General features: G+C 43.3%; 1 protein-coding gene across 4 annotated transcripts in view; it reads right to left on the reverse strand.

The window, feature by feature from the left end:
- EMB3012 (embryo defective 3012) overlaps positions 1 to 16,604 on the reverse strand; it is a 221,058-nt gene that overhangs the window by 22,355 nt on the left and 182,099 nt on the right. For all 4 annotated transcript variants that reach the window (XM_087377933.1, XM_087377932.1, XM_087377929.1 and 1 more), the window contains exons 28-30: positions 9,389 to 9,460; positions 9,027 to 9,108; positions 8,783 to 8,890 (exon numbers count right to left, since the gene is read on the reverse strand). In XM_087377933.1, coding sequence (XP_087234059.1) covers positions 8,783 to 8,890; positions 9,027 to 9,108; positions 9,389 to 9,460 — 262 coding nt within the window. The remainder of the gene's footprint in view (positions 1 to 8,782; positions 8,891 to 9,026; positions 9,109 to 9,388; positions 9,461 to 16,604) is intronic.

Raw genomic sequence — 16,604 nt, forward strand, 5'->3', positions numbered from 1 at the left:
CTGAAGCATCTGCCAAGGCTGAAAATGAGTTCCTGTGAAGCAAGCAAGACACCAGAGTGTGAAGGATCCCTTCTGAGAGAAGAGGATCAATAGTGTAAACCATCCCCTTCCCCCTATCCAAGGGAGGAAGTGAGGAATGCTCTCGATCCTGTGTCTGCCTAGCCGCGGAGACCTCTACTGCCTCAAGGAGAGTGTATGGCACCGCTAGTTCTAGGGGAGAAGCTGAAACCGGGGAGGATGTCGAAGCTTCAACGTCTCGGATTGTGCAAGGTGAGACTGGAGCGACAGCCCGAGGTGAAGTAGAGTCCACTAGTGTACCCTCGTGAACTGAAGGAGGGATCTGCACACGAACCAGAACCCACTGGAATGCGTCAGGTGCCCCTGAGGTAGAAGGTTGTGAGGCAACTGAGGTAGAAGGTGGCGGTATTAAAGGAGCGCTCAGTGGAGGAGCACTCTGGCGAGTAGGAGCTAAACCACCATCTTGAGGAGGATCGCCATGTGGAGGTCGAGAAGCAGGTGATGGACCTGCACCACCCCCTTGTCGAGGTCGAGAAGCAGGTGCTGGACCTGTACCACCACCATCCTGAGAAGGACCGCCATGTGGAGGTCGAGGAGCAGGTACTGGACCTGGTACCACCCCCCTGTCGAGGCCAAGGAGCAATTGCTGGACCTGTACCACCCCCCTGTCGAAGTCGTGGGGCGGTAGCTATACCAAAGGGCTTCTTGGGCCTTTTCTTCTTCCTGCCGCAATCCCTGGCAAAGTGTTCAATGGTCCTACATATCCTGCACTGGCCCTGCCTGCCTGTAATCTCTACTCTCTGGCGAAAAAAGAAACCATCCAGGCCCTGGATCATAACATCATCCATCGTGAGGTTTGGATCCTTACAGAGGACCCTAACTCTAGGTATCCCATCAGCCTTGGTTGCCTCTGCTGCAGTCAATGGCAACCCAGGGAGGGGTGGGATCTCACCAACCGCGCCATAATACTCCCCAATAACAAAAAGAAGTCGATGGTAAACCTGGGGAAGCCCGGGAAATCTGATGAAGAGCGAAAAGATTGCCTTATCTGCCTCCACTGGGTCGAAACCACTATCAAAGGCGTCAAAGAAGATCTTCCTATGTCCCAGGTGTAAAAACTCAGCTTTGAGCACAGTGCTTGCAGCCTCTGGAGGTGTCAAAAACAACCTGGAAAAAACCTTGTCCCAAAAGACGAACATCTAACAATCGTGGAGTGAGGTCTGGGGGGAGAGCCACAAGCATCCAATCTCTGTCTTGGGATCTAGAAGGGTGAGACCCGAAGATGCATGCTAGCAACGTGGTAGAGCATTCAATCTCTACGTCCTTCTTAGCTACTGCAACTCGTCTTTAGAAAAAGTAATAGGCGAGGTGGAGTAGGATTGGCTGAAATTTGAAATTCAAATTTCCCTCCATTTCTCTTTTCCTCCCTAACTATACACTTCCTCTCCCTAATGTTTCAAATTCAAATTTGAGGCTCAAATCTCCCTCGTATTCTTTTTTCCTCCCTTGCTTTCCCTCCTTCATTTTTCTCTTTGAATGTACTTTTTTGCATCCTTAATTGAATCTTAATCCATATGTATTATGATTGCCTTTGTTCTTTCCCTTTCATGTGAAAACTAGTAAGAGTTCTTTCTTATTTTTTATTTTTCTTGGTTTTCTCATGTGAGGTATCTTTTTGGCCTGCCATGATAGAGGGAGGCCTTAGTAACGGTTGGTGAAGCCCCCCTCGGTGGTATTTCCTTGCGTATGGAGAAGGTGTCAAGGCTGCAACTGTGGAATAGAGGAGCCTTCTCACTGGAGTCCATGTTACAGGGGAGGGGACATAGGAGGGAGAGCTCAAGGAGGTTGCCTTCTCCCGTTTGGCCAATTCTAGGTTATCCTTTGGCTGAGACCAACCCCCAAGCTGGGCTGGGGGTTCAGCCCAACTCAGGGTTAGGGAAAAGAGGAAAGAGGGGCTGTTGCTGTACTGCTTGTGAGCCCGATCTGGAACTGTGAGTTTGGACATGCGAACCCAAGCTGGAACCTGAGCTGTTGCCAGTTGGGGCTGACTTGCAACTGAAACTGTTGGCCTGACCCTCAATCTGGAGAAGTTGCTCTGTGATGCCCCTGGAGCAAGCAGCAAACTGGAATCTTTTGGCTGCACAACCAAGAAGCTGCTGGTGCTGGAGCATTGCCACCAGTTCAAGCCTTGTTAGAACGACTGGCTAAGCGACTGATGCAACCAACTGAGAAAGAAAGAAATATATATTAATGTCTCTAGGAGGCCTCATGGGCGGGCCTGTGAGACAAAGTAAAGCAAAAAAAGTGACCACTACATCTGGAATCTGGATAACCAGAGAGTTGAGGCACTGCACAGTGTAGCAACTCCTCTCAAGTTATTATAGGCATAGCTACATTCTATTTCTATCATAGGATGACCCTGATTAAATCAGCTTAAGACTGAGAGTCTTTGGGCTTGGTTTGAAATCCCGAATCAATGCTTGTCGACTTCTATAAGCCACCGACTTGCCTGCTTTCTTGGCTTCCTACACTTTAGTGAGTTCGGCAATACTTTATTGAGCTGGGTCGGAATGAGATATCCAAATCTGTGTACCCTTCAACTTGTGGGTTTGTCTGAGAATCTTGATTCTTGCTGCCCTGTCTCTGAAGTAGATCTTGATTTTTGCTCTGTAAAAACGTTCAATATTTCATTTTCGTCCCATTCAACCTGTGTTATTTTCTCTTTGAGACATGTGATTTTATCATCTGTGTCCTCTCCCTCACCAAAGAAACTATCCGGCATTCCCCCAATAAGTCTATTATCTATTCTAGTTTCCTGCTCTTTTATTCCATTTAAAGATCAGCTCTGTTGTTGACATAGGTGGACATCTCTTGTTTCATCCAGCGAGTTTGCGTGCTAATCATTTCTTGGACCGTCGACCCAAGCTGTGGTACTGGTGGAGCACAGGAGATGACTTACACGTGTGTAATACTTCTTTAATCACTTCTTGCTTTCCTGTTGTTTATATCCTGCACTTTCCTTTCCAGGGCTGAAGCTGAAGCTTGAGCTCTTCCTTGGTCGTACGTAATATATTTGTTCTTGCAGGTCTGACATGAAGACTTGCTGTTGTAGGTAAAATATTTGTTCTTGCAGGTCTGAAATGATCTTCCTTCCTTGGTTCGTCTTTGTATGTGTTGGGGCAGCTGCCATAGGTGAGCAGGAGAGTTGAGGATGAGGTACCAGAAGCAAAAATCTACTACCACCATCCCTCCACTCATCACTGTGGGTGCACACGTGGACATTGTGAAGCAGTTTGGCACTAATGATGCAGCAATGAGGGTGTCTCAGATGGGACATAAGTTCAGTGGACCTGTGTCCACCTACTGACCTGATGTCTTGAGGCTCACGGACTGTTCATCAATAGTTGTAGATCTATATATTCTCACAGTACAATTCACATACCTCCTCAGAATCCCACATATCTTGTAGACATATTTCTTCTATGGATTATTTTGTGTGTATTTATTTCCATCTATTTCACATATGTTTACTGATCATGTGTGTAAGTTTTATGTGTAAGTTCTACACATGACCATTATCTTCCTTAACAAATCATGCGCATGCATCACCATCAATTCAATGTCAACACTTGTCATGGTTAGCTACTTGTATGCCATTTTTTTCATATGGCTTAGTCATCCATAATATGAACATACCACTTCTCGTGTGGTTGGCTTGCGCTTTTCCATGCCTATAGCACAATTACACCATTTCCATAGTCTAGCTGACACTTGAAACAATGTCTAGTCAATCACAACTCAGTGAGGAGGTTTTGGAAGCTATGCATGTGGTCCATGAAACTCATATTGAGTCAAGCTACGAGTCTTTTGACTATTGCTAGCTACAGGATCGCCCTCTACATCAACAACAAAAACGGGAATGCAACATAGATCAGCAATCCATGGGATGCTTGACCCATCAAAATGGGCAACTAGCTGCTATACAACCTCCTTCTCAAGGTCCCATCTCACTACCCAGAGTATTCGAAACAAATGCCTACAACCAAGGTGGGGGTCTCTACAACCCATAGATTCCTTATTTTGTAAGTAATGCATACAAGCCATGCTTTAAGGTGTACATGATGTTGTGCCAAACGTTGGGGAGGGTGGCTGCAAGCTGAGTCTTTTTCTCCCTCATCACTTAACTAAAGTTCCCTACCCAGATAATCTTGGCTATGACAACCCTTCCAAACACCGTCCTCTAGAAGAACCGAGTGACTTTGTGAGGAGGGATTGAGTCTTGTATATCCAAACATGTGACCATTGCGATGGTGAAAGTGTGTTGTTTCTTTGTCAACAAACTTGCCATATCTCTTATGCCACAACTTGGGTAGCAACCCGAAGGATCAAGCGAGTGACACGTATCCTTAAGACATATATCCTTAAGGTATAACCCAAGCTACGATGTTAAATCTGCCGCATCCTGGACTCCATCTTAAGGATCACTCCCACATACTCTGAGCCACTGGACATCTACACAAGCACGAGCCTATCATCTCAAGGTCCACGATGCCACAACAATGACATATCATGTTCAGCTTCATCTGCTAAACCATGTAGGAGGAACTTTTCACAGGAGAGGGTTTTCTCTGCTACCACGTTGGCTAGGATCTTCCATCCGGCCTCTTCCTCTCGCACATAAGGATTGTCAGCTGGAATGTTCAGGGCCTCGGGGTGTACCTCACCGCCGCCGTAGGCAGCTGATTCGTAACCAACTTCATCCAAGTGTTACTGGGGGACCCATTGATATTCGTACAATCCAGGAACACAAATTGGATGTTAGGGATTGTGCCAAGTTCGGTAAGCTTATCTCACGCCATACTTTTTGGGCACCCGCCTTGGGCACCAAGGGAGGTACTTGCATCTCTAATTCTTCTTCTATACTCCCCTTGGTGATTGGACACGGGATCATAGTCCCTTCCAGAGCTTAGTGGATTTTACTTTTGATTGGTGGGCATAAGGTTGGTCTTTTAAACCTTTATGCACCTAATTTTAGAGGGGATCGCCTCCTTTTTTGGAAGAAACTACTCTCGTGGTGACATATTGCAGAGGCTTGGATTATAGGGGGCGATTTCAACTTGGTTGAAATGCCCTCAGACAAAAGGGGTGGTAGGGAAGGTGGAATCCACTCCCTAGAGAGAGCAACTTGGGATGCCTTCCTTTTTCAATACAGTGGCAGGGATGCTTGGCACAATGATGCTTTTCACACTCAACCACATTCTCTCCTATTTTCTTGGTCGATTAGGAGATTGCAGATGCCTATCCATGCACAGATTGACAGATTTTATGTGGACGATTGGACTCTTGACAGAGGTGGTACTATTAGCATTGCAAGCTGGCGTGTCCACTTCGGATCATTTTGCAGTCATTTCGATGGTTTCAGATCCTCATGTGAGGAGCCGCTCTGCCAGTGTTAGGATTCCAGATGCCTTTTATGAAAGAGGGCATTACAAAGATAGTGTTGACGACCTGGGTATCTCATATGCAGGATGGGCAGCTTTCTCCGTTAGACTTAGCTGCAACCCTCTCTAATATTAGCGACTTTTATCTTTTAGTTGCTCGTGTCAAGAGGGGTGAGATCCTCAGGCGTGAGATAGGTAGCCGTCAGCAGTTGGCTGCCCTCCAGAGGGAGGAGCAGAAGAGGCCTACAGATGCTTGGATTCAGGAGCACCTTGCTGTAGCAAGAGCTCAACAGCAGCAATCACTCTTAGATCAGAGAGTAGAGTATGCCTTTCATGCCAAAGAGTCATTTTGGACTCATACGGGAGTAGGGTCAGCAAGCAGTTCTTCTCTACTCTTGGCCCCAAACATAGTAGGGAGAGTGTCTCACGACTTGTTGACTTAGGCGGAGTTCTTCAGACACATCCGAATGCCATCTTGCAGGTTGCCATCCATTTCTATGCCTCCCTTCTTACAGCAGATCTTGACACTCATGCCACACATGATGCTAGAGTGGTTATTTGGCGACACTTACCTAGCTTGGTGACTGGGGATACGACTGCCTCACTTGATGCACCCTTCACGAACGTAGAGTTTAGGACTGCTCTATCTGCCCTTCACAAGCGCAAGTGTCATGGTTCAAATGGAGTTACCTCCTTATTTTTTCTCACTTTTTGCAATCAGATTAGGGATGACATTACTTCAGCCCTGCAAGGTGTTTGGGACTCGGGTGGGATGCCAGACGCACTTAGGGAGGGCCTCATTCATTTGAATCCAAAAGGGGGTTGTAGGACTTTAGTGTCTCAATAAAGACAGATTACCTTGCTTGGTACTTTGTATAAAATCCTAGCTAGAGCTATCAGCCTTTGTTTGCAGTCCTTTCTTCCAAATTTTATCCATGATACGCACACATGCTTTGTGCATGGTAGGAGCATCTTTGACATCATCTTCTCATTTTGGGCGGCTTCTGATTGGGCCATGCATAATGGCCACAGGCTGGCCGTTCTACTCTTGGACTTTGAGAAAGCTTATGACATGGTAGACTAGGGCTTTCTGAAGGGCACACTTACTCGGTTTGGTTTCTCAGATGCATGGATCAGAGGGGTGTCCTCCCTATACAGATCAGGCCACAGCCAGGTTCTTATCGGTGGAGTCACGGGGACAATTTTGAGATCACCAGATCAGTCCGCCATGGATGTCCTTTAGCCCCCTTTCTGTTCTTATTTGTGGCCGAAGCTATGAGATATTTGATTAAAGGAGAATAAAACACGGAGAAATTGAGCGAGAGAGGTCCTACCAGCCCTCACAAGGCCCACTTTGGGATGTACGTATCGGTCTTGTGCATGTGAGGGGGAGTGTGCTCCTATAGTTTCTTGTAAGTTTTGTGAAGGGGGGACTTGCTGTTTCTCCATGTCTAAATCTGAACTTGGTTTCTTGACATGTATACATACCCGTTCTTCATGACCCTATACCTTGTCCTAGCATTTCTCCTCAAAGATGGGCCTGTATTACTCCATCCCAAGCTCAAGAAATCCTTCTATGAAGGCTTTTTTTTCTATTTGTAGCAGTCTCACTCTTCCATATTGGAGGCAATATAAAGTCACATATCTACTGGACCCAATTCATGTATTAAAAAATTTGGCAAAAAGTATATGAAAACATAGGAACATCCTAAAAGCACGAGAGGACTTGAGAGTGCTATGAGCCAAAAGGGCCTTCTAGTCAAATAGAACCGTGCAGAAAAAACAGCGCCTTCTAGGAAAGGTGTTTACCAAAGACACCATGGGTAATGGAAAAAGTAGCAGTAAAGGTTGGAGGCCCTCTAGAGCCCCTCATTGGGAGAGTTTTCAGATTTCCACAATTGTGCGGAGAAACTTTTGGCGTAGGCTTTGAAAATCCCTTAGGAATAGAAAGATCACTCTTTTCTTTTGGCTTTCTATTCATGGAGGGATCGCAGTGAACCTGTGGAGATCCAGGTTTAGGGCTGACCCTACTTGTCCTCATTGCCACATTGCAATTGAGTCAGTACAACATTGCCTTTGGGAGTGCAGACAGGCGAGGACGATTTGGAAAGGTGTTGCTAGGATTTTCAATATCTTTCATACACCACCTTTCTATAAGACTTGGGGTTCAGTAGCTTGATTATCTCTTATTAGCCCTCAGGTGTTTCTTGAGGGACATAATCCAGATCCAGCTCTCATTGTACAAGGACACTCAGTGGAGTCTTGTTCCCTTTCTTGTTCCCTTCAGGATGTTCCCTTCACTCCTTTCAGAGCTGCTCATGCCTCAGTAGACACGTCTTGGGAGATTCTGGCTACTAGCATTGCAACTTGGCATATTTGGAGAGCCAGGTGTACAGAGCAATGGAGGGTATCTAGGTCCACCCTTCCCAGGCTTACGGCCAGTATTTGGGCTGACACAGTACACTCTCTGAAGGCCATATGAGCGAGCATGCAGGGATCCTCTAGAGCAGCCATTGCCAAGAGAGTTACTTTTTTCAAAGTTTGGAGAGGATCTCCTTTCTTCTCTGAATCTCCCTCACGTCGAGGTGGCATTTTCAGCCTACGCCTTGGTTTTTTACATTCATACTTAATGAAGTAATTTTCTTGGAAAAAAAAAAAGCTGAAGAGATTTTTAGAGTTTCACTTTTGTTTCAACTTTTGAATGAATGCTTATGTCAAACGAAAAACGTGTGAAGTGCCCTAAAATAAAATAGGCATATGCAATAACTGTCTTGAAATATGTGGCATGTTCTAAGATGTTCTAGCTCAAAGAAACATGCTTTGTGATGCTCTACAATGATGCTGTGGGCGATGCCCCACATGCTAGAATTGAAAGAAACCCTATATTGTAACAGTCGTACTGAAGCTCTGTTTGAAAACAAACCCCAAGCTAGGTGTACGCATCTGTTCGACAAAACATCGGAGAAGGGGGGAAATCAAATGTCTCTCTTGAATCCACAAAAGTTATATCGACTCTTCGGGCCACATCTTTTCTAACATTGTGCACTCTTTGAACCAGAAAAGGCAAGAGCCTATGAGCATGAACTGAGCCAGGAGAAAGCAGAGGGACTGAACAGAGGCACCCTTTCATTATCATTCACTCATAACACTAAATATTCTGCACTATCTCTAGTACACCAGGAAAAGTACAGAAATGCCTGTGAGAACGTTAAGCTCAACAGATCTTAAAAGACTAACTGCAACAAAATTGGCAGTACTTTGCATTGGAAAAGACCATGATTATGATGTAAGCCACTTGATCCCTCATTATTCCTAGACTCTACCAGATGCTGATCCTGGACCAACTGCAGTCGCTTCACCACTATATTGATTTACTTGCATTACATCAGTATTGCTGCTTGACCAATGTCCTTGCTCACTCGAAGAAAAACCTGCAAGAAAGGCTATATCAAAAAAATAAACAAACTCGATCTGATGCCAAAACTAAGCTTCTAGCCTCAAAATGGCTTAGTGTGGACTTGATGGTAGACAACAAGATCTATCATTACATAATGCCGAAGATCCCACCCTTTCCCACGATAGAGAAGTTGATGTGTCCACCAACGTGTAAAAATGGATTCCTTGGACTGATGAAGGCACCAACATGTACCTGCGTGTTTACCCAGTCAAAAGACACTTTCACAATTCCTAATATAAGTGAATGTCAATTTAAAGCTAAAAGATATAACCCTTTTAGTAGATACAACTTAAAGGCTTCATAGTGATGAAAGCGATGGGAGACAAAGTCACAGACAGCTATCCGTATGAAGAATTTATGAATCAGATCATCAGGACTAACTGGTAACTACAACCATACTTGACATCATGAAAAAAAGGCCGCACCAGATGAGTGAAAAGTAAATTTCAAGCATTCCCCACAGTTAACAAACCAGAATATAACCAGCGACTCGCAGGTTTCCTGGGTGAGATATGCGAATCAATGCCGTGCCTTGTCGCAAAGCCTGTAAAGTAAAAAAAAAGGCAAGCAAAACAGATTTTATTGATCATTTTGCCTATAGAACAAGGAGCCACCAGCCCTTGAATAAGAGTTTAAAACAATAATACTAATGCAGTTTTCCTCTTATCACATTGTCTTGGAAAGAACCTACCACATCATTATACTCAATCCCTTCCCTCTTGTCATTGCACTATATTTCTGCATGCATTCATACTCCACAGCTTAAGGAGACTCCAGACGTTCTTGTAACAGATCAACAGAGCATAGATAATGGAAAATTTTAAGGAATTATATTGATTGGATCAAATTTAAAGTAAAAGGTCGGAAAATATTGCAAAATAGTAATAGGGCATGTAGGTATCCATACGAGTTTGATACAAGAAAAGCCATCAGATCTTCAGCTCAAACCTTGGCACATGTTGATCATCTTCCATCATGTGCCAGTATAAATAAAAGTAAGAGGAACAAAGATGGTTTCTGAGAAAGAACTAGAACCATAGCTGAGATTTTTAAGACTGCGTGAAGCAGTTAGAGGAAATCAGGAGGAGGGGAGAAAACCCTAAATATTTGTGATAAACTCTAACTATCTGTATTTCTTTCTTCTAAAATCATTACATCAAAGGTGGGAGATCAAGGGTGGGAGAGCTTCCTCCTTGAAAACATTGCATCAGAGGTAGAGGGATAAATCTCAATCCTCCTGCATGATGTGCCCAAGACAATTAGAGGGGGCAAACATTGGCCTGCCTTTTTCCAGGATGTAAAACACGTATGGCAGAAACTATTTCGAGGGAGCAAATAGTGAACACATACTAAAAAAGAACCATCAAAACACTTGTGAGAGAAAAAAGATCGAGTTCCCTTCCTCTAGCTTTCTTGAACCGGATGCAGGAGAAAAAGGCACCTCCAACGGATCAAGCGAAGCACAACTCGACAACATCACTGCAGCAGGCGAAGGAACTGGCTCCCAAACTTGATGTCGCCCCAAACAGGCTCTCACTTGAAAAATCTATCTGTAAGCTGATGATTGACGGGAGTGGCCTTGTGATGAAGAGCATGCCTCCTATGAAGAGCCTTGCGATCAAGAGGGAGATGATCTGGACTTTGGTGAGGATAATCTTGTCACCAACAAGGAGTAACACGCTAAGCTGAAGATATATTTCGAAACACAGTAGGAGTTGAAGGGCATGTTCATGACCCAAGAGGCACGCCTTGAATTACAAACACAAACGATTGTGTTTTTTTCATAAATGACTTGGCGAAGATCACATACTTCAGGTGACGAATAATCATAGCAAGAACCTCTAGGATGTAATTTGATATGCAAACATCTATGATGATACTATGACACAACGAAACAGTGTCAAGTGAATAAGCCAACACAAGAGGGTTGTTCCCTTATCAACTCTCCCTTAGCCACGATCGTTTACAAGGAGTGAGTGGGCAAATGCATGACCCCTTGCCCTTTAGTAGTGTTAGCATCAAAACTTGCACATTTAAAGGTGCCAGTCCAAAGTGCAATAGGTTGTTGCATACATGGTAATGCACATGCTTCGGTTTCCACATCTGTTTCTAACTCAAAGGCTAACTTTAAATGCTCCATAAGCAAGCAAGCTATTAGTTACTATCTAAAACATATTGTGCATCAAGATCACGAACTTAGCAAAATTCAAGAGGACATTAGTAAATTAGTACTGCCTCTTTTGAGCTCTAAACACAATCTTAAGTACATTATCCACATGGATCCCAACCTGATGATACCCAGAACGTAAGTCAATCCGACAAAAACACGTAGCTTCTTATAACTACAAATCAAAGTGCTCATCAATGTTTGGCATTGGATAGTCAATTTTAATTGTCACCTCATCAAGGACAGGATAATACATGCACAATCACTTGGCCATCCTTCTTTTCAACTAAAAGAACTAAGACAACCTAAGGAACACTATTGGGCTGAGCATACCCTTTTCTAAGATACTCAAACAATTACCAATTTGACGTCTTTCTCTTCTGCTTTACTCAAACAATGAGATACTTTGGAAATTAAAGCAGCTTGTAGCAATAATTCTATCCTATGATCCATTGTCCTCTCTCTTAAAAAACATCAACAAACTCACATAATTAAAATTTATCTTTTTCAATTTTCTTTTCAAATAATAAATGCAAAAGAACTTTCATCAACAAAAACAAAATCACAAAGAACTGCCTAAGAATCACCATACTAGACCAAGTGCTCCAATTGCATACTGATGCCAGGACTGTCATGAACATCATGTTCACCTTGAAGGTGAATCAACTACCCATCTTGAACAATAATAGAATTTTAAAGACATATAGTTTATGGGGAAGGACCCAACCCATAGAGCCCCTCAATACATAATTTATGGGGTAGGACCCAACCCATAGGGCCCTCTGTACCCACCAGGACTAGTGTTTTTTTTTTTTTAACTCGTTGAAAAGGCAACGCTATCCTACCATCCTCACCCTTGAAAATTGAGAGTCTATGATGGGAAACCATTCTCTAAACTTGGTGGAGAAAATTAGCCAAAACTTCATAAAAAATGCTTGCTTTGATAGCATGTCACTTTACTAAATGGTGCAAAAACATGATAATTATCTAAATCAAGTCTTGCCATTTCATTTGATATGCTACATGACCCCATTCAGGTTTGTCAATCCAAAAGATATAGGTTGTCAAAGTTTGGCTATTTTTGGGGTTCAACATAAAATTTGAAAAATAAAATAAAATGAATACAATGGTTGCCTAGCTTTTGTTCCAAATAGAAATGAGTGCCTAGTTTCTAATGTTCGTTTTTTAAGAAAACATTGTCCAAGGCCACATCAATCCTATCAAGATGCATATTTGAAAATTAAAAGTATCTTTAAACTCTTAAATTTCCAAATTTATATTTTAGCATTTTGTCTCAGCTTTCTTGTCTTAGCCTTTGGCCAACGTGATCACATACTTATGCAAACTAAGACTCTTAGGTAACCTACACTTCTTGATGAGAAACTGGTTCAAATGGCTATGGGTGACATCCTCCTTGTGCTTGCAGTTTCGAGAAATCAAAAAGATTAGCACCTATACTAACTCTTCTCCAAATAGTTTTTATTACTCTGCAATTGAATAAGGTACTTCACAGAAACATGATCTTTATCAAAGAATAGCCGGTATTTATAGCCTTCCTATTTTAGTCAAAAGGTAGCAAACGCCTCTTATCTACATAATCTGCACTTTTGGAGAACACAAGAGTTAAAATTTCATTTTCTATTGAAAGAAGCCTTCCAAGTTAACTAAACTAAAAGGTTTGTCTTTCAATAAAGCTTTATATTTTAGAGAATCATCATAGGTGTGAGCAAATCCAATAGCTTCTTCCAAATCCTTTGGGACTTTCTCTGCTCTTCAACCTTAAAATTGTCTTTCAGACCGCATAAAACCCTAATCTTGTGAAACTTAGAGAGATCTTTTGGATTACGAATGGCCTCATGGTATATTAATTTAATGAGGACTCTCCTATACTCAAAGAGCCCTTCTCATACTTTGGCCAGTATATGGACAGATACTATACACGCTGATGGCCTTTTGGGCGAGCATGCAAGGGTCCCCCCTGAAGGTGCGGAACGAAGAGAGAGAGAGAGAGAGTGCAGGTACAAGACGAGTTGATTGTTGAGTAGTCACGTCAAAACTTAGATAACTTGAAAACACACAAGTACAAAGTACTTGTACCTAGACCTAGGACTAAGTGTCCTAGGTGTCACATAGGACTAAGTGTCCCATGTGGCCTAGAAGGCACTAACACTGTAAGTACCTACACTTATGTCTTTAAGGCAGATACCATGGCCTATAGGGCATCACTAGAATCATCAGAAGATGGCCTACAAACCCCCCTCCATGGGATGGGCTGAAGACTCTGGAAACATCTCAGAATACCTGGTGGTTTCTGGTCATGGTGGCACATGTTCATCCAAAAGGATATAGCCACCTATAAGTGGGTTCTGTGGGACTATTCTGAAAGCCAAGAGATAGTAAGTGTGCATGAATTTTGGCATACCAGGCCCTGGGTGCTTGCTTCAAACCATAAAGGGCTTTTCTAAGCCGGCATACCTTATTTTCAGAATTAACAACCTCAAAGCCAGGAGGTTGTGTGACATAGACTTCTTCCTGCAGATCCCCATGAAGAAAAGCAGTCTTGATGTCAAGTTGGTGCACTTGCCAACGATGATGGGCTGCAATGGCAATGACACATCGAATGGTAGTAATCCTGGATGTGGGAGCAAATGTCTCCTCAAAGTCAATGCCTTGTTGTTGGGCATACCCTTTTGCAACAAGACGGGCTTTGTATCGATCTATGCTGCCATCAGATTTCCTTTTTAATTTGTAGACCCACCGCGTTCCAATGGCATGCTTGCCACGTGGGAGATCTACTAATTCCCATGTGTCATTTTTGGCAATAGATTGTAATTCAGCTTTCATTGCATTCATCCACTCTTTGTTGTCAAAAGCATCTTTATGGCACAGAGGCTCATCATTGCAAGCTGTGGCAAGGAGTGCAAACTCAAGAAAGTGACCATGCTGTCTATTCCCTGATCTTGTCCGGCAGCAAAAGGCTGATCTTGTTTGCTGTCCCTCAATGTATCAAGAAGCCATCTGGGAACTTGCCTTTGCTGTCTATTGACAGCTCTTTCTTCAATGACTGCATCATGAGTAATGGGATCATTTTGTGCCGGAAAAGAAACCTGCAAATCAGCATGAGGGTGAGGCTGATTAATGCTTAGTGGAGGGCCTGCAGGAGGCTCATGTTGCTGCTCAAAATCCTCTTCTGATGATGGTAGAGGTAACCAAGATTCAAAGGCATCAAACATGTCAACATCTGGCTTTGCTTTGCAGTCCACAAGAGGAGAAGCTGAATGTTCAGCAAAGATCACATCTCTACTGACAATAATCTTCCCAGTATTTGGTTGATATAACCGATACCCTCTGCTCTCCTGGCTATAACCAATGAATATGCGTTTGATTGCCTTGTCATCAAGCTTATGTCTCAGCTGAGATGGTACATGAACGTATGCAAGAGACCCAAAAACTTTTATGTATGAAAGTGAAGGCTTCCTGCCTTTCCATGCTTCATAAGATGTAATAGTCTTTAATGCCTGTGTAGGTGATCTATTCAGCACATAGTTGGCACACATTACTGCATCAAGCCAAAATTTATTGGGCAAAGACTTGGCCTTAAGCATGCATCTGGCCATCTCCATTGTGGACCTGTTTTTCCTTTCACAAACAGGATTCTACTGAGGAGTGTAAGGAGTAGTGCATGAGTGAATAATGACCCGTGAGGATAGAAATGCATCAAACTCCTTTGACATATACTAACCCCCCCTATCTGTGTTGAGGGTGACAAGCTTGTTTCCTGATTCATTCTCAACCATATTCAGCCATCTCTGAAAGCATAAGAAAACTTCAGATTTGGCCTTTAAAGGATATACCCAGCAATACCTTGTGAAATCATCAATGAGAGTCATGAAATACTTGTATCCTCCAATGGCATTTGTCCTCATTGGGCCACAGACATCACTGTGTACTAGCTGCAATTTCCTTTGTGAGAGTTTTGGACAATTCTTTTGAAAAGGAAATCGATGCATCTTACCCAAAAGACAACCCTCACATACATGTTTGGAAACTGTGTGAGTCTCAGGTACATCATTTGCCATATGTTGTGAATGTAGCTTTGCAAGAGCTCTATAATTGAGATGGCCCATTCTCTCATGCCAAAGATGAGTTTCAGCAAGCTGTGAATCTGAAATAGCCAATGCATCAATAGAAAGTGCAGCTGGATGATGATCAAGGTGATAAAGCCCTTTTTGCAAAGTGCCAGTGAGAACTATGGCATTGTCATCACGAAGATCATATACTAGGCATCTGTAGCCATCAAAAATTACTCTGAAACCTGAAGTAGCAATTGCTGAAATTGAAATCAAGTTGACTTCAACGCCAGGTACAAAACATTTGTCACAGTGACAAGATGGCTGGAAATGGATGTGAGCTGCACATCTCCAACTCCTTTTACAGCATATGAAGCATTATTAGCACATGTAACAGTCCCCCCTCGAGGTGCATTAGCTAGAGAATGAAACAACTATCTGCAAGATGTGACATGCTTGGAAGCACCACTATCAAAGCACCACGACTGAGCATCATTAGTAGTAAAGAGTGCATCAGCTTTGGAGGGATCAAATGAGCAATGGACAGCCCATGCCCAATCATCCTCAAGAGCATATGCATGTGAAGCATCTGCTGGCTCATGGGATTCAATGGCATGTGAGGCATTAACTGTCAATCCTGCTTTCTTTTTCTCCGAAGCAATGCGCTTCCTGCATTCTGAAATGTCATGTCCAGGCTTGCGACAATAGTTGCATCTTTTCTTCTTTCCCTTATCTGCTGTATTTTTAGATGCATGGGAGGAATCGCAGCTGCTATGCGTAGAGGAATTGCAGCTGTTGTGCGCAGATTTTGGCTTGCCCATAGGCTTGGAAGCCTTGCCTCTTCCTATCTGCTGTGAAGCAAATGCATGATCAGGAATAATGGCTTGTCTGTTAGCTCTACTTTGCTCTTCCTGCAAAAGCCAAGTAACTAGCTGGTCAAAAGAATAGTGGTCTGGATTACCCATGGCCACTAATCGAAGGGTTGTAGCAAACCCTTGATATGTATCTGGCAGTCCATTCAATGTGGTACTGACAAGCTGTGAGTTTGGCACCACCTCATCAATGTTGGCGAGCTGTTCCATGAGGTCCTTGACCTTTGTTACATATGCATCCATTGACTCACCTTCATTCATATTCACTTCCTATAATTGCCTTCTTAAATATGCAACACGAGCTTCATTGCATATCTGATGGAGAGAAGCCAATTTATCCCAAGCATCCTTTGGTGTCCTGCAAGACCGGATGTGTGGAATAATGATTCTCTTGCATGATAAAGCAATGCATGAATGTGCATTTGCATCTCTTGCATCCCATCTTGACTGTTTTTGAGTTGGAAGAGCAGCAGCAGGAGTGCTAGAGGAAGAGGCATCAGGAGGAGTACCCCCTGCAGAAGAACCAGCAGTAGAAACAACCACTGTAGCATTGGTTGGCCTCAGATCAGCCCCATAAAC

This window comes from Dipteris shenzhenensis, chromosome 8 (assembly GCF_047967505.1).
Source record: "Dipteris shenzhenensis isolate YYH24624 ecotype China chromosome 8, Dip_SZ_1.0, whole genome shotgun sequence".
Taxonomy (NCBI): domain Eukaryota; kingdom Viridiplantae; phylum Streptophyta; class Polypodiopsida; order Gleicheniales; family Dipteridaceae; genus Dipteris; species Dipteris shenzhenensis.